The sequence below is a fragment of the Vombatus ursinus genome, unplaced genomic scaffold (assembly GCF_900497805.2).
Source record: "Vombatus ursinus unplaced genomic scaffold, bare-nosed wombat genome assembly UNPS02014798.1, whole genome shotgun sequence".
Taxonomy (NCBI): Eukaryota; Metazoa; Chordata; class Mammalia; order Diprotodontia; family Vombatidae; genus Vombatus; species Vombatus ursinus.
Window position 1 is genome coordinate 20,637,097 of NW_020954576.1, and position 23,870 is coordinate 20,660,966.

General features: G+C 38.9%; 2 protein-coding genes across 2 annotated transcripts in view; both read left to right on the top strand.

Annotated features, from left to right (window-relative positions):
- Window positions 1-21,832, top strand: part of LOC114050108 (cation channel sperm-associated protein subunit epsilon-like) — a 190,545-nt gene extending 168,713 nt beyond the window's left edge. Inside the window, exons 19-20 of the mRNA XM_027871681.1 lie at window positions 21,193-21,281; window positions 21,500-21,832. Of these exons, the coding sequence (XP_027727482.1) occupies window positions 21,193-21,281; window positions 21,500-21,832 (422 nt within the window). The remainder of the gene's footprint in view (window positions 1-21,192; window positions 21,282-21,499) is intronic.
- A 98-nt stretch (window positions 21,833-21,930) lies between these two features.
- The window catches only part of LOC114049379 (deubiquitinase DESI2), a 45,012-nt gene continuing 43,072 nt past the window's right edge, over window positions 21,931-23,870 (top strand). Inside the window, exon 1 of the mRNA XM_027870652.1 lies at window positions 21,931-22,021. Within this exon, the coding sequence (XP_027726453.1) occupies window positions 21,980-22,021 (42 nt within the window). The 5' untranslated portion in view covers window positions 21,931-21,979. The remainder of the gene's footprint in view (window positions 22,022-23,870) is intronic.

A 23,870-nucleotide genomic window follows, 5' to 3' on the forward strand; every position in this document is an offset into this window, starting at 1 on the left:
ACTATGAGCTCTACATACATTCCTACAGATTCAGATCTTTTTGACTGAATGAGTGGATCCAAAAAATAATCATGGTTTGGTATCAGTTAAGGAGGAGATGTCCATTGTGGTTCCCTAAAGATCTATGCTTGCCCTTGTGCTGTTTAACACTTTTATCAATGACTCAGATAAAGGAATAGATGGTGTGCTTATCAAATTTGCAGATGACAAAAAGCTGACAGAAATAATTAACACATTGGATGAGAAAATCAGGCTACCAGATCTTGATGAGCTTGAATATGGCTAAATCTAATGGGATGAAATGTAATAAGAATAAATGCAAAGTCTTAAACTTTGGTTCAGATAATCAACAAGATAAAAGTGGTATATAATGAAGTACCTGAAAAAACACTTGTAAGTTTTATTGGACTGCATGCCTAACACAAATTAACAGGGTGACATGACAGACAAGAAAAGCTAATGCTAATTCAGGATACATTAAGAAAGGTATGGTTTCCAGGGCCGGAGAAAAACATGAGAGTCCCTGGTTAGCCTATATCTAGAGTACTATATTATATTCAGTTCTAATATATTTAAGAAAAGCATTATTAATAGATAGAGAAGATATAGAAGAAGGCAACCAGGATGGTAAGGATTTCAAGTTCATGCCATATTGTAAGGAGGCAGAATAATACAATGGAAAGAGGACTGACTGTAGACAAAGGTTTGAGTCCCACCTCTGACTCTTACTATCTATGTTGACCTTGGACAAGTCAAAGGCAGTTAACCTTACAGAGTTTGTTACCTCATCTGTAAAAGGATACGGTTTTCTAGATTACTGTGAGACCCCTTCCAGCTCTACATCTACAACGCAAGATACAGGGAGGTAAATTTGCAGTTTATTCACCCAAAAGTACAATCAGTAGGTGATGGACATCTGTCAATTTCACTGATGAAATACCCATATTCTGTCGTCTGGCGCCAACAAGAGCAACAGTTTCTTACAAAGCATGTATGTAGAGAGGACATGTAGACAGAAGATAGGTATTAAAACAAAAAGAGAGTGCTTAAATTATCGCAAAGAAAAGAATATGTTTTAGCAGTTATTTACTCAAGACCAAAAGAAACAGAACCTTCTTTATCAGATAAGATTATACTTTATAGTTTAAATATTAGACTTTTAAACCTTTCCTGAAGTATGTGCTACATAGCCAAATTTTGGGGCTATATTCTAAAGCAAGGGAATTTCAAACTCTTTATTACATAATAATGAAGCCATGATTTTATATTCCTCCCATAAAGATACAAATATGCTCTTCTATCAGTCCTTCAAGGACAGAATTTTAGTAAGCTATACTCAAATAATTCCATGTTGCAAATTCATTTCTAAATTCTTTACTTGGTGAATGTTGTAACTGAATAGAATTCTGCCAAACTGAAATTATGCTACAATTCCATCTATTTTCCTATATCAAGAAGACTATCTATATTCCTTTTTTTTTTTTTTTTAGGCAATTGGGGTTAAGTGACTTGCCATGGGTCACACAGCTAGTAAACGTCAAGTGTTTGAGGTGAGGCCGTATTTGAACTCAGGTCCTCCTGACTTCAAGGCCAGTGCTCTATCCACTGCACCACCTAGCTGCCCCAAATTTATATTCTCTTTTTTTTTATCAACAAGACTATCTAAATAGCTGAAATAAAAATCAGAGATCGTGAAACATCTCACAATTAATTGTTAACAAGCATATCCCCATTTGGTGTCCACAGATTTACAGAATAGAAATCTTCCCATTGTCTTCTGATCTCAATGAAATCCAAAACTTCCTCTTTCCTTTTCTTCCTATAGACTTCAATTAAAGCCCTATCAATTTATTCAATCCTTTAGTTACATTCTGTGCTTTCTCAGTCCATCACATTCTTCTATTTCCCAATCATATCTCAAATCTATTCTCAGAACTTTTTTCCCTTTTTTCACTGATTTCTCCTTTGCAAATTAGCAACAAAAGATTCCCTTACTTCAAAAATCCACTAGGATTTTCAAACCATATTTTCATGAATAATTAATGAAGGGTAAACTTATTTCCTTTCAGTTAATTTCTGCAAAGAGGAAATCTTCCTTTTATCTCACTGTTTCCCTCTCTTTCAATCTGGTCAGAATGAGGAGCACAGGGATGAGAAAAAATCCTTAGTCTTTTTCCTTTAGGTACTAGAAACTTTGGAATTGATTGCAAGATATGAGAGACACTGACACAGGACCGCCTAACATGGCATGCCCTCATCAAAGAAGGTGCTGTACTCTAAATGAAAAGCAGAACTGCAGTAGCTCTAAAGAAAAGTGAGATGTGCAAATTTAGAGACATCTCCACTCCGAATATTCATGGGACTACTTCTGTCCAACTTGTGGTAGAGCCTTTCAAGCTTGTATTGGTCTGATATACCACAATCAGACACAGGGTACCTTGACCTCAACATAGTGATGTCATTTTGGTCCTCTTCAAGAATGAAGGACACCAACCACTAGAAACTTATCTCCCGCCAAAAAGTTTAACCAAAGGAATTCCTATTTTGCAGGAAGATGAGGTCAGCATTGGAATTGCAGTAACCAAAGACAATCAGACATAATTTGGCTATGAAGCTTCAGCAATTGACTTACATGTACAATAAGATTTTAATATCCTCCTGGGTCAAGAATATTGTATTTCTGGCCCTGCGCATTTTTCTTTTTCTCAGAGTTTAACCAGACTTAAGCTCCCATAACAGGTGCAGATTCAACCAGGAATAAGTTAACTTCCAAATCCACAAGCAATTGCCACAAACCAGAATTACCAGGTCACTGACCACTCAAGGCAGAGTTGATAATTTGTGTTAGATTTTGGACTTTGTATTCACATAGTTAATGTAGGTTTTGAATTAGCTTTTTTCATAAAATGAAGGTAATCTAGAATGCACAGTGTTGATGGAATTGTATTGTAAATGAAGTGTAACCTAATGTTTTGAACTCTATATTGGGCTAACTTTGAATTGTTCAATAAGAAGTGCACAAATATAGAAATCTGAAAGTCATTTGTGGTCAACTAGTTTTGAATAAAACCTCTCCATCGTCATGTCAAAAAAATGTGCTTAATAAATGCTTGTTGACTAACTGACCACAAGGTTTGCAAAACGCTTTATCTCTGATCCTCACAATAATCCTGTGAAGCAGGTACTATTAGTATCCCCATTTTGCAGATGAGGAAACTGAACCTTAGAAAGTTTAGGTAATTTGCCAGGGCCATGCAACTAATAAATAGACAAAGATCATAGATCTAGCAATAAAAGTTACCTCATGGGCAATCTATACCAACCGTTTCATTTTATAGATGAAGAAACTGAAGTCCAAAGAGATTAAGAGATTTATCCAAACTCACACAGGAAGTAAGTGCCAGAGGCAAAATCTGAACCCTGGTTCTCGGAATCCAGAGACAGCTCCAGGTTCTTTCTAGAAAGTACTTTGCAAACCTTAAAATGCAATGCAAATATTAATCATTTGCATTGGGTATTTGGATTTGATTTGTACACCATCTCCCCTCTTCTAACAGTATATAAAAAAAATTTTAAAGTAAAGGAAATTTATATTTATTCTCTTTGAAAAGAATTTCTATCAACTCTTGAGATCACTTGTAACAGCTGAAGGCTTAGGAAAATCAGTCTAGAGAAACCCTGAAGTTCTCCTGGATGTAGCCATTTCAGGTAATTGACAATGTGTGTGCCAAGGCTTGATTTGCAGGGCAGTAATAACCGCCTGGACAATATATTTTACTATCTGGAAGGTAGAGATGTGAATCTACATGCATTTGCCCAGTGGGGATTTTCTACAGGAAATCTTTCAAAATCTGGGCTGTTGAAGGAAATTTTACTAGCAACTGAAATACAACCATAGGAAATGTACAGTTCTGGAAATGTTGGGGGATGTCAGTGTATCTGTATAACTACTTCTAATTTCCATGCCTAAGAAGTCATCCCATTTTTAGAAATGATACAGTGCTGTGATCTACAAAATTAGTGTCAGGTTTAGTCTATGGAAGAACGTGACTCAGGGTAGAATTCTTTTTGGACATGTTCTGAATGCATAACTGTGCTTCCTCTTTTAAATTTTTTTATTGATTAATTTATTTTTAGTTTTCAACAATCACTTCCAAAAGCTTTTGAGTTTTTAATTTTCTCGCCCTCCTCCCTACCTTCCTCCAACATGCAATCTACTATAGGCTCTACATATACATTCCTATTAAACATATTTTCACACTAGTCATTTTGTAAAGAATTATAACCAATAGGAGGAACCACAAAAAAGAAGAAACAAAACAAAACAGAAGGGAAAAAAGTGCAAGTGGTGTGCTTTGATCTGCATTCAAACTCCATAGTTCTTTCTTTTGATGTGGATAGCATTTTCCATCATGAGACTTTTGGAGATGTCTTAAATCCTTGAATTGCTGAGAAGGGCTAAGTCTAATAAAGTTAGTCATTGCACAATGTGGCTGTTACTGTGCACAAGGTTCTCCTGGTTCTGTTCACTTCGCTCAGCATCAGTCCATACAAGTCTTTCCAGGTTTTTCTGAAGTCTGCCTGCTTATCATTTTTATAGCACAATAGTATTCCATTACATTCATATACCACAACTTGTTCAGTCATTCCCTAATTGATGGACATCCCCTCAATTTCCAATTCTTTGCCACCACAGAAAGAGCTGCTATAAATATTTTTGTACATAAACATTTTTGTCCCATTTTTATGATCTCTTTGGGATACAGCCCAAGAAGTGCTATTCAAAAGGTCAAAGGGTATGCACATTTTTATAGCCCTTTGGGTAGAGTTCCAAATTGCTCTCCAAAATGGTTGGATCATTTCACAACTCCACCAACAATGCATTAATGTTCCAATTTTCTCACGTCTTCTCCAACATTTATCACTTTCCTGTTTTATCATGTGGGCCAATCTGATAGGCGTGATGTGGTACTCCAGACTTGTTTTGATTTGCATTTCTCTAATCAATAATGATTTAGAGAATTTTTTCATATGATTCTAGATAGCTTTAATTTCCTCATCTGAAAACTGCCTGTTCATATCGTTTGACCATTTATCAATTGGGGAATAACTTGTATTCTTATAAATCTGACTTAGTTCTCTATATATTTGAGAAATGAGGCTCTTATCAGAGAGATTGATTGTAAAAAGTTTTTCCCAGTTCTCTGCTTCCCTCCTAATCTTGGGTACATTTTCTTTGTGCAAAAACTTTTCAATTTGGGGCGGCTAGGTGGCGCAGTGGATAGAGCACCAGCCCTGAAGTCAGGACAATCTGAGTTCAAATACGGCCTCAGACCAAACACTGGACACTTACTAACTGTGCGACCCTGGGCAAGTCACTTAACCCCAATTGCCTTAAAAACAAACAAACAAAAACCTTTTCAATTTAATGTAATCAAAATTATCCATTTTGCATTTCATAATGTTCTCTATCTCTTGTTTGGTCATAAATTCTTCTGTTCTCCATAAATCCTACAGGTAAACTATTCTTTGCTCTCCCAGTTTGCTTATAGTATCAGCCTTTATATCTAAATCGTGAACCCATTTTGACTTTATTTTGGTATATGGTATAAGATTTTGGTCTATGCCTAGTTTCTGCCATACTCTTTTCCAGTTTTCCCAGCAGTTTTTGTCAAATAGTGAGTTCTTATCTCAGAAGTGGGGATCTATGGGTTTATCAAACAGTAGATTACTATAGTCATTGACTACTGTGTATTGCTTACCTAACCTCTGCCACTGATCCACCACTCTATTTCTTAGCCAGTACCAAGTAGTTTTGATGATTGTTGCTTTATAACACAATTTAAGATCAGGTATGACTAAGCCACCTTCCCTTGCATTTCTTTTCATTAGTTCCCTTGATATTCTGGACCTTTTGTTCTTCCAAATGAATCTTGTTATTATTTTTTCTAGCTCTATAAAACAATTTTTGGTAGTTTGATTCATATGGCACTGAATAAGTAAATTAACTTAGGTAGAATTGTCATTTTTATTATATTAGCTTGGCCTACCCATGAGCAACTGATGTTTTTCCAGTTATTTAGATCTGACTCTATTTGTGTGAAAAGTGTTTTGTAATTGTGTTCATAGAGTTCTTCTTGGGTTTGTTTCAGTAGGTAGACTCCTAAATGTTTTATAATGTCTACAGTAACTTTAAATGGGATTTCTGTTTCTATCTCTTGCTGTTGGGCTTTTGGTAAAATATAGAAATGCCAATGATTTGTGTGGTTTTATTTTATAACCTGCAACTTTGCTAAAGTTGTTTATTATTTCAAGTAATTTTTTACTTGATTCTTTAGGATTCTTTAAGTATATCATCATATTATCTGCAAAGAGTGGTAGCTTTGTTTCTTCTTTGCCTATTCTAATACCTTCAATTTCTTTTTCTTCTCTTATTGTTAGAGCTAATGTTTCTAACGCCATATTGAACAATAGTGGTAATAATGGACATCCTTGTTTCACCTCCAATTTCGTTGGAAATGCTTCTAGTTTATCCCTATTACATATGATGCTTGCTGAAGGTTTTAGGTAGATGCTACTTATTATTTTAAGGAAGACTCCATTTATTCCTATGTTCTCTAATGTTTTTAATAAGACTGGATGTTGTATTTTGTCAAAAGCTTTTTCTGCATCTGTTAAGATAATCATGGTTTCTGTTAGTTTTGTTGTTGATATGATCAATTATGCTGATAGTTTTCCTAATACTGAACCAGCCCTGCATTCCTGGTATAAATTCTAGCTAGTCATAGTGTATTATCCTCATAATAAGTTGCTGTAATCTATTTGCTAATATTTTATTTAAAATTTTTGCATCTATATTCATTAGGGAAATTGGTCTATAATTTTCTTTCTCTGTTTTGACTCTTCCCAGGTTAAGTATCGGCGCCGTATTTGTATCATAAAAAGAATTTGGTAAAATTCCTTCTTTACCTATTTTCCCAAATAGTCTGTGTAGTATTGGAATTAATTGTTCTTTAAATGTTTGATAGAATTCACTTGTAAATCCATCTGACCCTGGAGATTTTTTCCTAGGGAGTTCATTGATGGCTTGTTCAATGTTTTTTTTTTTTTTTTTTCTGAGATGGGGTTATTTAAGTATTTTACTTCTTCTTCTGTTAATCTGGGCATTTTATATTTTTGTAAAGATTCATCAATTTCATTAAGATTGTCAAATTTATTGGCATACAGTTGGGTGAAATAGCTCCTAATTATTGTTTTAATTTCCTCTTCATTGATGGTGAATTGACCCTTTTCATTTTTGATACTGGTAATTTGGTTTTCTTCTTTCTTTTTTTTTAAATCAAATTAACCAGAAGTTTATCTATTTTATTGGCTTTTTCATAAAACCAGCTCTTAGTTTTATTTATTAGTTCAATAGTTTTCTTAATTTCAATTTTATTAATCTCTTCTTTGGTTTTCAGAATTTCTAATTTGGTATTTAATTGTGGATTTTTAATTTGTTCTTTTTCTAGTTTTTTTAGTTGCATGCCCAATTCATTCACCTCTTCTTTCTCTTTTATTCATATAAGCATTTAGAAATATAAAACTTAATATAAAACTTCCCCTAAGGACTGTTTTTGCTGCATCCAATGAGTTTTGGTATGTTGTCCCATTATTGGACCAGTTCTCCATACAATCTGATTGTTTTCTCTTATTTAAATAAGTAAAATCTGTTTGGTTTATGTGATTTTTACTTGGTCTGGTTTGTTGGTGGGTTTTTTCTTGGTCATTTGCTTTCAGAAATTTGACCATGATCAATGGTTCAATGTAAGAACATCTATTCATTAAGAAATACTCCCCAAATGTTTTGGCTGCTGTGGAAGCAGTCTGATTCCTGGTTGAGTAGGCCTTTTCTTAATGGTTAAAGCAGTCCATCACCTGGCATGGCGCTTATTGTTTTTTTGTTTCCTTCTAGATATAAGAAATCTGTGTACATCAACCCTCAAGACTTGTTATTTATGCTCAAGACAGTAACACATATTTTTGAACACATTAGGTATAGCAGATATTATATCTATTTCCATATGGTGCAAGTAGAAAATGTACCACTGTTTCAGAGCTTTCCCTTGATAGAAGGCAAACTCCCAGAGAGAAGGGGCCATTTCATGTTTGTCTTTGAATCCCCAATACCCAGCATAGAGCCTACCTAACATTGTAGTATGTGCTAAGTAAATACTTTCTGGTGACTGATTGATCAGTTTTCATGGTCCAAATATTCAAAGTCATCACTGAACACTTTCATCATCATGAATCAATGGGTTTGACTGATTGATTGATTGAGATGTCAATATCTGCTTTCTCACATATTTTCTAGGAATAGGTATAATCTAATACAGGACTCCATGGCAGAGCTCCCATTTCTGCCACTCCTTCAATCAACTTTTTGTAGAGTTTTATCTAGTAACTGGATTTGCCTGCAGTTATATTAGCAAGACAGATTAGTTCAAAGCTACAAAATTTAACTTCATCATTGGTATTTGCTCTGAAGAACCTCTTAAATTCATGGCCATGTTTTCTACTGTTAGAAATCCTACTTCCTCTGCGTCACAGATCTCCTTGACTTCCTCCGTGGCGATGACACTTTCTTAGATGTGTAGGACAAGCTATTCAAATCAGGGTTGGTTCTTCCTGGCCGGTACACTAAACTCATAGTTGGCCAGAGCTAGTGGTATCTAAACTAGTTGGGTAGTGGTATCTAAATTAGCAGGTCAGTGTGTGGTTTTCTGTTCATACCTGAAATCAAGTTCTACACACTGTCTCAAGACTTTTTAGTGATAGCCCACTTCAAGGCTAAGAACTCTGACTTTCATATTATATAATAGGTTACACTGAGAGTGAGGCCCTAGTGATAAATGCGTTGGTGGCCATTGCTCTGGTACAAAACCGTATGAAGGTATTTGGGCTGGCCTCAATATGTAACACAGATGGTTTATATGGTCCTTCAGAAGACCTCCTTGGTTTAAGCCTTTCTTACTATAGGATATCTCATACTCACCCCCTTCCTCCTGCCTATTACAACTTCCTTTCGCTGGAATTTTCCATTCTAGAATCTTCTATGCCTAGAAACCACCATGCTGGAAACTTTTATAGCAGGGGGTCTCCTAGTCCATCTCTGTTACTTCCCAATCTGTGACATCTATGTGGGAAAATAAGCAGATCCACAGGAAGTATATTTCCCCCATGGATCTAGCCTGTTTCTTAGTGGCCTGTTTCTAGGGTTGTCCTAGTATGCAAAACTATGGTATTTCACTCTCTGCCCTAGTCTCAGAGTGTTCTCTGATGGCCCCAGTGTTAAAGATGTGAAGTTCCAGTGTGGAGGAGTTGGTATGCTGACTTAGTGGATAAAATGGTGTAGGGTCTAAAATTGTTCAACCTACAATAGAAGAAACTGAGGCAGAGCTCTAGAATCAATAGCATTTTATTAAAGGGTCCATGGTTTCTCTAAAGAAGTGGACCTCCAATCTTCCTCATGATCTGAGATGCCCCCTTCTTCTAGGGCCTTAGTTTTATTGTGCTTGATGCTCAAATGATATAGAAGAGGCACAGTAAAATACAGAGTCTTATAGCTTGATAGATCTTGACCTTGATCCTCAAGGAGGGTCTACACAAAATATAGAATTCCATTCACTGAGAAATGAGCCAATGAGCAGACCCTGACAGACCTATTTTGATCTTTCGGGAAGTACTACCTAGCCAATGAACAGACACAAGAGCTGAACTGATAAACAGATGCCAAAACATTTACATGAGCTGATGGGCCAGGAGAGAGGCAGGCCACAGATTGGCAAACAGATCCACTTGCAGGCCAAATGCTTATAGTGCTCTCCCCATGTTGGGCAATGGAAGGATGATGAGGGACAGAAGAGCAACAAAAATGGCTGGAGGTCTTTCCATGTCACTGAGTCATCTCTGCTGTGCTGGCCTTGGTCACCATAACAAAGCAAAAACAAGAATGGAGGCCCTCGAATTAGCTCCCTATGATTAAGCAAGTGAACTTATAATCTGCAGTTCAGAGCTCTGGTGCCTAATACACAGAACTTAAAATCACTACCCCTAAAGAAACATATCAAACTGATTAATATTGATTGGAATAAAATAGGAGTATAAATAATTATCTATCACAATGGAAATTCAGCCTTTTGTCACACCCATTAGGATAAACAACTAGAAAGTAGAAACTAGGAATAGCAAGGCAAAGGAATATCTTTGTAGGACCCCCTTTATTCTAAGCTACTGCTGAGAGACCATTGCATTTCAAATAGTAACTGTTCTGGTTGTATCCTTTCCTTATTGTCCCTTCCTCTCCATTCTGTGCTCCCTCCCTGTGGGTACCCATTTAAGACTTAAGGTCTTTTTTGTTTGAATAAAAAGATGTCAAATAAAGGTCTTTGGCTTCTAGTATAATTTGGTTAGCTTGACTTTCGCAAAAGGCTTTTAATAAGTCCTAAAAATTACTGCAAAGGACCATGACAGTTTCCTGGCTTAGCAAAAGCCAATCAGTATGTGGGAAGCTACTGGGGAAGTCCTAAGCCCATCATCACATTTCCCATCAAGCTTGGGTGATTTCTAGTTTACAAATGGAGCAACCAAGTAACTAAAATGTCAGAGGACCAAGCCAGATTATCCCTTTCTTCCCTTCTGCTTATGAGCCTTTAAAGCTCCATATCCACAGGAGAGAGTGTTGAGAGGATTTATAATGATAAAATAGTTTTTTGCAAATATCAGATCCCAGAAACATCTTCAGGTCTCAATAGCTCTTTAAATGCGACCAGGTGACAAGTGCTTTTAACTTCTCAGGACAGAGGCTTTGCAGAACTATGATGGTCTTGACAGCTTTAGCAAAACCAATCATTTCCTCTTGCTCTTCTAACATCTTCCTAAATACAAGATCATCTTGATAAACCATTTAAGCAACTCTTCTCAAGTGAACTCTAGTGGAGTAGGGAGTTGGGGGTTGGGAGGGAAAGGGTCCTTGAACTTGCTTGTAGGAAATAGGACAATGGAGAGGAGATATGCTTAGGCCACTAAGGCAATTTTCTTTTAAGTGGATGACTCAGTTCCCTACATACCAAGCCTCTTTTCCTCTAACATCAGCATTATTAGTTCATTCTTTGCTCAAGGAACCCTACGAATGGTCCAGATTCATTTTTAATATCTTCTTTTTTAGGGAGTTTAAGAATAATCTTCAAAGGAAGAAAAAAATCCTTATGATTCATTCAAGCCCCCAACCAGACGTCCTGAGGAAATGGAAAATAATCATCTTATCCTTCCCCCCAATCTCTCTCTGTCTTTCTATCTCTGTCACTCCATCTCTGTCTCTTCTCTCTCTGCCTCTGTCTCTCTGCCTCTATCTTTCTCTGTTTTTCTTTTTCTTTCTCTATCCCTATCTCTTTGTCTCTACTTTCATGAGTCTTGGGGGAGGGGTAGGATAAGACAAATAGGACCAACTCACCATAAGAAAACCAGGAATAGAAAACAGAAACTACAGTGGTTCAAGAGAAACTATTACTCTTTCTTTGCAGAGCATAGCAGAAGAGAGTGAGAGTTGTAACTGTTGTTCTGATAAATGCTTTTTCCTACGGATTCAAGGAGAGATTTTTTTTTTAACTTTGATCTATCAAAAATTTATGAAGGAGACAGGGAGAAAGAAGATGAAGAAAAACTTCTTTATTCTTAGAACTCATATTTTATGGAGAAACAGTACAAGGAGAATTTTATGAAGACAGAGTCTGGAAAGACTACTAAGAGTAATGGCTTAAGAGAAGCCCAGGAGTTTTGTCTTGGCTGGAGAGAAGCTGGATAGTGAGGGAAGAGGACAGTGAGACTTTCTTGATAGGCCTGTTTTAACCTTTTTCATGCAAGAAGGATGGCAAGTATTCCTGTGAAGAGGCTTTACTTATTCTGAATGAACTAAATGGTATGGGAGTGTATTCTCAAAAGGAAAGAGAAGCTATTTGTCATTTCATTTTGGGGGTTTGAAGTGACTGTCCATGATTACAGCTAAAACTTTATAAACAATTATGCTTTTATTTTTTACTGATTTGATTATTAATAGATTATATATTTAGTCACTTTTGTTTAATTCTAGGAGATTGACAGAATTAATACATGGAGAGATTAGTAACTGTTATTGAGAAAGGAGATATTCTGTTTCATTAAATAAATAATGTTTGATGAACTAGTGGGGACTTTGAGCCTAGCTGATTGAGAGAAAGGTTGAAGTTTTGTTTATTAATGAGGAAATATATAAACATATCCCTGGATTACCATCGAACTCCATGTAGTTACAGTTTGTGATAATAAAATGATAAGATTAAATAAGAGTTCTTGTTTAATCCAACGAGTAGTAGGCTGAAGGGTAACCTACAAGTGAGATTGGAAGACTCTTGCTACAGAACTATTCCTACGTCCACCTAAAGAGACCCTTTGTATGTAGGTGCAAGTCTGTGGAAAATAAGTTTACAAAAGAAATTTTCTGAGAACAGAGGCCTGCAGTATACTTTTGAGCTGAAAACAATTGGGCAGGACCTGAGACTTAGTCTAAGTGTACCAGTTATGGAAGGGAATGGATGCTATCTTTTAAAAAGTATTAGAATTGTGAGAACCAGCAAAAGGAGGCCATTTATGGATAACTGTGCTAGCAGCTGAGCCACAAGAGCTGGATGAGCCAGGTCTATGTGATGTGTGACCATCAGCCTGGGGGAACTAAAAACTGCTATAGGAGGTGAAGGGGCAGAAAGAGATAGAGAAAAATAAACCTTGGTCTCACTACCCCCCATGATAGGGTCACACCCAGGGTAACTATAAGTCACAAGGACTACACAGTCTCCGGAGGGATGGCTGTCTTCCTTGGGTTGGGAAAGATAATCCTCACTTTCAGGTACTTGGATATGAGTTATTTCTATATCCATTAATTTGTGAATAAAACTATATTATTTTGAGCCTTGTGGGACTGGGTGCTTATAAAGGCAAGCAATATCTAGCTTTGCAGAAACACCATACATTGGTATTCCCAGGTCTCACACAGATGGAGCCAGAGAAGTAGAGGTTTCCAAAGTGCATGCCTACACTCTTTGTATCCAGAAATGAGCCTCTGAACAAGATTTATGGGTCATTAAGGTAAGTCAAGAAGTCAAGGATTTATCAGTTATTGTTGGGGTTTTTTGGAAGGGAAAGAAGAAAAGGGAAAAAGGAGAGAGAGAGAGAGAAGGAGAGAGAGAGAGAGTGCACTTTGATAGATTAGCAGATTCCTGGATAATTCAAGTTCCCTAATAGCTACTATATCTCATGCCTCCATGTCAGATTTGTCACATTTACAGAGGTCACACCCTTGATTTTCTCCTTCTGACTGGCTGGTCTAAAGAATGCTCCCCCCACAATAACATCTATTTTTCCCTCCTTTGATCTTTGCCCAAATGTTCTCCACTGAAAACACTCTTTTGATCCTCTGTCTTTTTGAATAGAAGAAAGAAACTGACATAAGGCAGGATCATTCATTGTGTGCCATTTCTGTGTTGTAACTCTAACTCAAGGTTGCTTTCACTAAAACAAAGATGGCTTGTAGAAAACTCTGCACTACTCAGTCAGTCGGCCAGTCAACAAGCATTTATTAAGTCCTGCTATGTTCCAGGCACTAGCTAAAATCTGGGGACACAAGGAAAGATAAATGATAGCTCTTACTCTCAAGGAGCTCACAGTCAAACAGGGAGATAACATGTAAACAAATTTGTATAAACAACATATACATACATACAACATATATATATGATAAATTGGGAGATAACAGAGGGAAGGCACTATCATTAATGCTTTGAGAGCCAAGGAGGCCCACGTTTTGTTGCTCATTAGCTGTATGACTTTGACTAAGTTACTGAGAACTAGACAAGCTGTTCCTTCATCTGTAAAAAGAGGAGTTTGGACCAGATGATCTCAAGGTAACTGCTAGCTCTAAAAATTGATTATACAATGGCATTTTAATAAAATGAACTTCATATAAAGTAACTTTTTGATTGGACATATAAGACCAGAATTCTTCAGACTTTCCAGTTAGTTTGTTGTATGAATTTGGTTTTTATAACATTAATTTTTATAATATTAGAAATGGGACAACAATTTCCCCAAAAAGTATATTGCATTTTTAAGCATTACCAATAACAGAAATGTGCTTCCAGTTTTGCACAATTTTTAAATGGAAGAGTTGTACTGGATGGCTTAATTAGAAAGGGATGGAAAAGAAGAGAGTGGCTAAGTAGACCATGGACAAAAAGTGTTTGTTTCAGAATGACCTAGGTTCAAATTCCATTCTAACACTACTTGTGTGACCTTGGATAACCAATTAACCTCTCTGAGTCTCAGTTTTCATAAACTGGGGTTAATAATACCTGTAACACCTACCTCAAAAGGTAGCCATGAGTCTTTACAAGTGCTTTACAAACATTAAAGTGCTATATAAATGCCTGTTATTATTATGTTAGGCACACCCCTGACCACTGGGAATAAATTTCTCCTCTGTCTTCAGAATTGTGAACACTGAGGTTGAAGCTCAGGCTTAGGTTGAGTGCTCCTGACAAGGTTAGTGGAACTGGAAGGTAACATGTGGAGTGTGGAAATCACTTATGATGAAGGTCCTTCCTAAAATTTTTAGGAAAGGTTTAGTATGGCACCTACTAATCAGAAAGTCTTTCTTCATTGTAAATTATTTCTGCATGAGCCCAGAAAGGACCTACTATTCATTAATTCATTCAACAAATATTTACTTATTAAGTATATGCATAACACTTTGCCAAGTGCTAGGAAATATATGGTAAGGACTTAACAGAAGCAGAAGAAATTAAGGAATGGCAAGAATACACAAAAGAACCGTATAAGAAAGATCTTAACATCACCGATAATCACAATAGTGTGGTTACTGATTTAGAGCCAGACATCCTGGAGAATGAAGTCAAGTGGACCTTGGGAAACATTGCTAACAATTAGGCTAGTGGAGGTGATGGAATTTCAGCTGAGCAATTTAAAATCCTAAAAGATGATGATACTGTTAAAGTGTCCTACTCAATATGCCCGCAAATTTGGAAAATTCAACAGTGACAACTAGACTGGAAAAGATTAATTTGTGTCCTAATTCTAAAGAAGGGCAATGTCAAAAAAATACTCAAATTATGAAACAACTGCTGACTCATTTCACACACCAGTAAGGTTAGGCTTAAGATTCTGCAAGCTAGGCTTCAGCAACATGAGAACAAAGTACAACAATATGTGCACCAGAAGTGCAGGCTGGTTTTTGAAAAGACAGAGGAATTAAAGACCAAATTGCCAACATTTGCTGGATTATGGAAAAAGCAAGGGAGTTTCAGAAAAACATCTACTTCTGCTTCATTGATTATGGTAAGGCCTTTGACTGTGCGGATCACAAAAAATGTGGCAAGTCCTCCATGAGATAAAAGTACTGTATCATCTTACTTGTCTCTTGAGGAACCTGTATGCAGGTCAAGAAGCAACAGTTAGAATCAAACATGGAACATTGGTTTAAGATTGGAAAAGGAATATGACAAGGCTATATATTGTCACCTTATTTATTTAACTTACATGCAAAGTACAACATGCAAAATGCCAGGCTGGATGAATCAAAAGCTGGAATTAACATCGTCAGGAGAAATACCAACAGTCTCAGATATGTAGATGATACCACTCTGATGGCAGAAAGTGAAGAAAAATTAAGGAGGCTCTTGATGATAGTGAAAGAGGAGAGTGTAAAAGCTATCTTGAAGCTTAATAATAAAAAAAATCTCAGTCTTGGCAACTGTCTCATCACTTCCTGGCAAATAGAGGGAGAAGAAATGGAAGCAGTGTCAGATTTTATACTCTTGGTCTCAAAGATCACTACAGACAGCAACTGCAGTCATGAAATTAAAAGATGCTTGCTCCTTGGAAGGAAAGTTATGGCAAATCTGGACAGCATACTAAAAAGCAGAGACATCACCTTGCTGACAAAGGTCCGTATAGTCAAAGCTATGGTTTTTCCAGTAGCAATGTATGACTGTGAGAGTTGGACTATAAGGAAAGTTGAGAGCACAGAACTGACACTATCAAATTTATGGTGCTGGAGAAGACTTTTGAGAATCCCTTGGACAGTAAGGAGATTAAATGAGTCAATACTTAAAGAAATTAATTCAGACTAATCACTGGAAGCTGAAGCTGAAGCTGAAATACTTTGACCACATAATGAGAAGATGGGACTCTTGGAAAACACGCTGATGTTGGGAAGGATTGAAAAGGGGTCAGCAGAGGATGAGATGGATAGATAGTGTCATGGAAGCAACTATCATGAGCTTGGACAGACTTCAGGAGATAGTGGAAGAAAGAAGGGTCTAGTGTGCTATGGCCCATGGGATCACGAAGAGTTGGACACAACTGAACAACAACAATAATAATGGAAGATATATATAGATTAATGTCATGGTTCCTACCTCAAGAGGGTTTACTGTTTACTAGGAAGGATAAGACAAGTACAGAAATAAATACAATACTAATTAGAATGTACTAAGTGCTTAAGAGAAAAAGTGCCTATTTAAGGAGGATGTAGAAATCATTTCTGTGGCATGTGTCTTGGAGTGGGGGTGGGATGTAGGAGAGGAAGGAAGGTGGAGAAGATTTCATGTAAGAGGTGATAAAATGGGAGCTGAGCCTTGAAGGGAAGAGCAGGATTTCAGCAGAACAGAGATGGCGAGAAGAGTATTGCATCCATAGGGAAGAATGAATAATAGTACTAAAGTTGAAAACTTTGGAATATGTTCACCAGTGAATGGCAAATAGTACAATTAGCTAGAAAGTAAAATATATGAGGGGAAGCAGGTATGAGAAAAGATTGAAAAGGTAAGTTTGAGCCAGTCTATAGAGAGGCTTGATTCGAGGTGCAGGAGTTTAGACATTATTTGTTGTTGTGTTTGTCCTTTGTCCTCGAAGAGGACCATGACATCAGGGAGGTGATGACATGACTTGCACTTGACTTTGATTTGAGTGAGGCAGGGTTGTGCAAGGTCAGCAGCCTCACTTTCTCTTCCAGAGCCATCTGGGTCCAGTGGCCAGATACTCATCAGGACAACTGGAGATGGCCCAGGATGCAATGGGAGACCCTGGCCCTTTTAAGCTAAGGTCTTTCCAGGTTCTCACTTTGAGTGAAGTAACGTCCATTCAGTGAATAGGCCTCTTTAAGAAGTGAGTCAAGGGATGGCCCCTTTAATAAAAAAAAAAACAAAAACAAATTGGAAGGGGAAGACCTTCAGGGTTGCTGGCCAAAAGAGAAACAGTTACTATTGACATTCACTTTGAGCCAGGAGGTCCCAAAGAATAACCACTAAGTGGTGTTTGGGCAGGGACCTCTTGTTGCCCAATCTGAGAGCTCCAGAGTGAATTGGGTTTAAGGCTTGGTCTTTTTTTTTTTTAATTAATTAATTTATTTTTAGTTTTCAACATTCACTTCCATAAGATTTTGAGTTTTAAATTTTCTCCCCACCCACTCCTCTCCCCCACAAGACAGCGTGCAATCTGATATAGGCTGTACTTTATACATTCATATTAAGCATATTTTCCCATTAGTCATGATGTAAAGAACAATTAGAACTAATAGGAGGAACCACAAGAATGAAGCAATAAAACAAAACACAAACAAAGTCAATGCATCCAAGATTAGGAGGGAAGTAGAAAACCGGGAAAGAATTTTTACAACCAGTGTCTCTGATATAGGCCTTATTTCTAAAATATATAGAGAACTAAATCAAATTTATAAGAATACAAGTCATTCCCCAACTGATAAATTGTCAAAGGATATGAACAGGCAGTTTTCAGAGGAAGAAACTAAAGTTATCTATAGTCATCAGAAAAAATGTTCTAAATCACTATTGATTAAAGAAATGCAAATCAAAACCACTCTGAGGTATCACCTCACACCTATCAGATTGGCTAACATGACAAAACAAGGCAATGATAAATGTTGGAGAAGATGTGAGAAAATTAGAACACTAATGCATTATTGGTGGAGTTGTGAAATAATCCAACCACTTTGGAGAGCAATTTGGAACTATGCCCAAAGGACTATAAAATTGTGCGTACCCTTTGACACAGCAATATCTCTTCTAGGTCTATATCTCAAAGAGATCATAAAAATGGGAAAAGGACCCATATGTACAAAAATATTTATAGCAGCTCTTTTTGTAGTGGCAAAGAATTGGAAATTGAGGAGATGCCCATCAATTGGAGAATGGCTGAACAAGTTGTGTTATATGAATGTAATGGAATACTATTATGCTATAAGAAATGATGAGCAGGTGGACTTCAGAAAAACCTGGAAAGACTTGTATGGACTGATGCTGAGTGAAATGAGCAGAACCAGGAAAACATTGTAGATAGTAACAGCCACATTGTAGGATGACTGACTTTGATAGACTTGCCTCTTCACAGTAATGCAAGGATCTAAGCCAACTCCAAAAGACTCATGATGGAAATTCCACATCCAGAGAAAGAACTCTGGAGTCTGAACGCAAATGGAAGCATACTATTTGCTTTCCTATTCCTTTGTTGTTTTGTTTTAAGGCTTGGTCTTTGAGAAAGAAATCTAGCCAGTAAACCCCAGAGAGGAAGAGGAGGAGAAGACGGAGGGGGAAAAGGTGAGGGAGGGGGAGAGGGAAAGGGGACAACGAGCTGAGGGACCCAATTGGAACTGGCTAGCTGGGTCCCTATTCAGACAGTTTGGACTATTCACAGGTTGTGCTTGTCCTTTGTTCTCGAAGAGGACCATGACATCAGGGAGGTCATGCACTTGACTTGCAATTGATTTTGATTTGAGTGAGGGAGGACTGTGCAAGGTCACCAGCCTCAGTTTCTCCTCCAGAGCCATCTGTGTCCAGTGACCAGATATTCATCAGGACAACTGGAGATGGCCCAAGATGCAATGGGAGACCCTTGTCCTTTTAAGCTAAGGTCTTTTCAGGTTCTCACTTTGAGTGAGGTAACATCCATTCAGCGAAGAGCCCTCTGTAAGGAGTGAGTCAAGGGATGGCCCCTTTAAGGAAAAAAAAACAAAGCAAAACTGGGAGGGGCCCCGCAGCAGGAACTACTGAGAGAGGATGTCCCTCGACTATATACATCCTTTTCTCTCTCTAGGTTTGAGCTAAACTCTTATTTTGCTCCTAGCTAAAATATTCACTCCTTCTTATATATTCTTCAATATATTCTAATCCCTAGAACTTTCCCAAATCCTGTTTGTTGTTGTGCTTAAATGGATTTAATCACTGTTGCTTATTTCTGGCCTTTTAAAGTGTAACTAGTATTTGATGGGGAGGATCTAAGCTGTTAAAAGTAAACTAGAAACTAACCTCAGTCTTAAGATCAATCAGGGAAATGGCTCTCCTTCCAAACCCAGACTTGTACCTGTATAGATATTTGAGGAGCGGCAAAGAAATTTAATTCTAGCCTTTAACTGGTCTAGGAGGAAGACTTGATCCACCTCTGCTGTCCTAGACCTTACTCCCTTGAAAGCTGTGGAATGGTGGCACAGTGGATGGAGCACCAGGCCTGGAGTCAGGAACAACAGAGTTCAAATCTGGCCTCAGACTCTTACTTCTCAAGCACCTCTCTCCTTCTTGGGGCTGTTGTGAGAATTAAATTATATAATAATTGTTGAGTGCTGAGCTGAGCACATAGTCTATATAAATGATAGTTATTATTATTGACCCTCCTTCCAGTTATTGTACAAAGCTTGGCCAGACCTTTGCCTTGCTAAACAATAGGATAGGTAGACATTTAAAAGTTTCTACATACCAATCAACAAAAGTAATAGTATTATAGATAGGAAATAAATAGATCACTGGACCAGGAGCCTGGACACCTCAATTCTAGTCTTCACTTTATCACTAACAAACTTTGTGACCTTGGGCCAATCACTTAGTGACTCTGGGTCTCAGTTTCCACTACTATAAAGTAAAAGGGTAGAACCAGATGATCTCTTACATACCTTCTAGCTCTAAAATGCTAAGTATTGGTAAAATTTCTGAATTATGTCCTTTAAAAAATTCTAAATACTCAAGAAAATTACAGGAGTTCATCCGTGGCCAAATCTTTTAGTGTGCCAAGGCTTGCTGTCAGCTAGGTCCCCCCACTCCACTTCTGGGTCACTAATTCATTCAACCAATATTAAATATTTGCCTTCTATGTACAAAATATATGGTAGGAGCTGAGAGAAATTAGCGTTAAATAAAACAGTCTCTAGCCTCATGGAGTTTACAGTATAATAGATATATACATATATCAGCATCCTTTTAGAATTGAAATCTTTTCATCTGATCCTACGATGGGAATGGGTAGCAAGACTGAGGGATAAACCTATCCAGTTACATTTACACATCCAAAAACACCCAACGATACCAAAAATAGAGTTGTACACCAAAGAAACTTAAGAAACCTGTGGAACTTCTTGGTTTTTGGAAGATCGTTTATGAGTTGACTGTAATACAGCATGTGCTATTTAAGAACATTTCCTCAAAAACAGAGCAACACTCTCCTTAGAAAGTTACATTGGGTTGTTTGCCCAGCAATAGAAATGGATTTATTTTTCTCCATCCATACTTTTCTTCCCAATTCTTCTTGTGCTCCCAACTATAAACTAGATTGTAGAAGGATGAACTTTCCCGGATTGCTGTTCTTCACTGTATTTCACAAACAACATTAGATTGTAACCAACTAAATAGATCTGCCAGCTAGACAAGAACCCGGGAGAGGACGTTTTTCTTTTTTATTCCCTTGAACCCTCCCTGTTGCCTGACTTTTCCGAGAAAGAAGATTCTATTTTTCTCTCTCCTCCATCATAATAGAATAGTTTTCATAAAACAGAAGGTACCATCACAAATACGCATCAGTCAAGGCCAGAGGAGAGAGGAAAAGGGGAGCAAGGAGAAGAATGGAATAAAGTGAGGGGAGGTAGAGAGGACTAGCACGCAGGCATGCATTGATCCGTAGCTGCATTGTATTTTAGATTTTCGCTATTCACAGAAAAAAAGGAGAGATTTAGAGCCACTGGGGTTCGGTTGCATTCTCACTTTGACTCGAGAGTATGGGGCGGGTGAAAGGAACACCTGTATTTCTACCCATTGCACCTGCCAGCTGCAGGCTTCCTGGCAAGACTTTTCCCAACATCACCACTAGAGCGGTGCAAAGGACGAAGACTTCAAGAACCAGCATGCAACACCGCAGTAAGGTGTTGTCATCTATTAAGGTGCAAAGGCTTGCTTTGGAGTGGGGAGGATGGGGAAGGTTGGAGCAGTAGTAGTAATAGTAGTAGTCATCGTTGAGATCTGGTAGGCTGGGATGAGGCGGGGAAAAGACCTCCGTACTGCATGTTGGGAACTGTAGTCATCGCGGGGGAGGGGAGGAGTGTCAGGGGACCCGCGCTGCATGCCGGGAATTGTAGTCTCCTCGCCGAGCTCCTCCCCGAAGGTGGAGGGAGGACGGCGGTGATGGGGCCACCATTTTAGGCCTCGAAGGGGCCGTGGCCGAGGCCGGCTCCACTTCTGTGCCGGGCGGGCCCCGCCTCCAAGGGGGACGCCTGGCAGCCGCCCCTCGTCGAGGCCCCGCCTCTCCCACGTGTCCGCCTCGGGGAGGAGGAGCTGCCTCCTTCAAAGGAGTGGGAGCCGGCCGGGCCACCCGCGCTATCTCTTGTGCTGCTAGCAGGGGAGAGGCTCCGTCTCCGCCCGTCCCGTGTGCGCTCCCCAGGCCCCCGATGCTGTGGCGGTCCTGCCTCTGAACGTCTAGTCTGCCCCGGGTGTCGTTCCCCGAAGCGCCGGCGGGGGGAGCAGCGGCCTTCGTCGGGGCTTGTCTGGGAGAGAGAGCCGAGGCGGGGGGCGGGAGGGCCCCCACGTTCTGGCGAGACGCGGCGACCGCGGGGAGGAGGATGGGGGCGAATCAGCTGGTGGTTCTCAACGTGTACGACATGGTGAGTGCGGGCCCCTGCCGCCCCTCCCCCCACGGCGGCGCGGGCGCGAACCTGAGGAACCCCTCCTTCCCCCCCCTCCGTCTGGACCGGGCCCGCCGAGGATACCCCCTTCCCCCGCGATGCCCAGGCTGCTTGAGCCCGGTCCATCCTGGAGCGTCCGCCCTGGCCCCGCCTCGACCCCCAGGCCGGGCCGCCCCGGCCCCTGGCCGGCGCGAGCTCCCCCAGCCCCCGGTGTGATCCTTGAGGGAGCTCGGACGCTCCGGCGCCAAACTCTCCCGGCCCTTCCCCCTCCCCCTCCGTCTCCGTCTCCGTCCTAGTCCGGCCTCTCCTGCTGCGCTCGCAGTCCTTCTCCACGCTCGGAAATACTCCTTAATTCCTCCAGGTCCCAACTGTGGATATGCACACACACACACACAGACGCACACGCGCATGCACACACACACACACACACACACACACACACACACGAGATTGGGGGTAATGCAACAGGTGGGTGAGGAGAGCCTGCAGAGGAATTGTTTGCATCCTTGCACTTCGGGAAATTCAAAGCATATAGGATCAAACGCCAAGACCTGTTTTGACATAACATATTCGTAGAGGTTACTCTTGTGTTAGGTGCATGTTTGTTCGCTGTCAAAGAATTATGAAGAAACAAAATTAGTGAAGTGTACGTATAAAATTTAAACTTTTCTTGTAAGTAGATTGCCAATCAAACTGTAGGCACTTTTTCTTTAGTATGAAGCAAAAGTTAGTGCTGCACAAAAGATAAGTAATTTCATCCCTGACTTCATAAAGACTGGATCAGCATTTCTTAGCTTTGATTTAGCAGCAGCTTGTAAGTATATTGTGAACACCTTTGTGGTAATGGGGTTGGGAAAGAGTTCTGTAAGGAGACTATTCATGACTGAAAGAAAATGAAATGAAGACGTAACCCATCGATAGTGGCAATTTGTCTGGGGTTCAAGGACTCACATTAGGATTTGCACATGCCCCCGTGCCTGTGACTTGGCGTAAACTAACAGCAAAGTGAGATAAAGACTCCAGCACAAGAAAAGTCTGCACTTGTGAGCCAAAGCTGGAGCTGCAAGCAAAGCCAGGTTTGCCATGATACATCAGTAATGTCTTTATGATACACTGTTGTGTCCTGAATCACTAGTTGGGAAATAACTTTCAAGATGTCAACTTTCTTTGTGTGCTTAGTTGTCATATGTTTTTCAAGACCCATGCCCTCTCAACTACTTCTTTTTAAAGCCCTTAAAACTGTTTATATGATTTTCATTCATTTTCTACAATAGGTAGTCATCTTCATGTGGCTTTTCCCCTCTCAACTCATAAAGACTATAACCATAATACAGATTTATTCTACTTTTCAGCCCATTAATCCCAGAGAGAGTAAGAATACATATGCATATCCTCAGGTCTAGGAACTAAAAGAAATTACACTAAGAGCAAGTAAACATGCTTATAAAGATTGGAAATGTGTTCCTTTGTGTTTCTTTAGGCTATAGAAGCTAATATGCATCAAAGAATCTGATTCTCATAAATATGGAAAAGATTGGTAAAAATTTCCAAAGTGGCAAAAATATCTGTGATCTTGAAAAAGATCTTTGTGTGAACTATTAAGGGATAGTCTTAATCCTTAGGAGATAGTTCAAAACATAAAGAGGCTACAGTGATTTGTTCATCTACTCACAACTAGAACCCAGATTTCCTGACTTGCAGTGTAGCATTTATAGATCACATTTGAATCAGGTCAAATTTGGAACTTGTTTTATTTTCTTTTCTGTAATATGATTCCCATCTTTACTTTGTTATAGTTTTAATCCATAAGAGAAGCATTTGAATGATT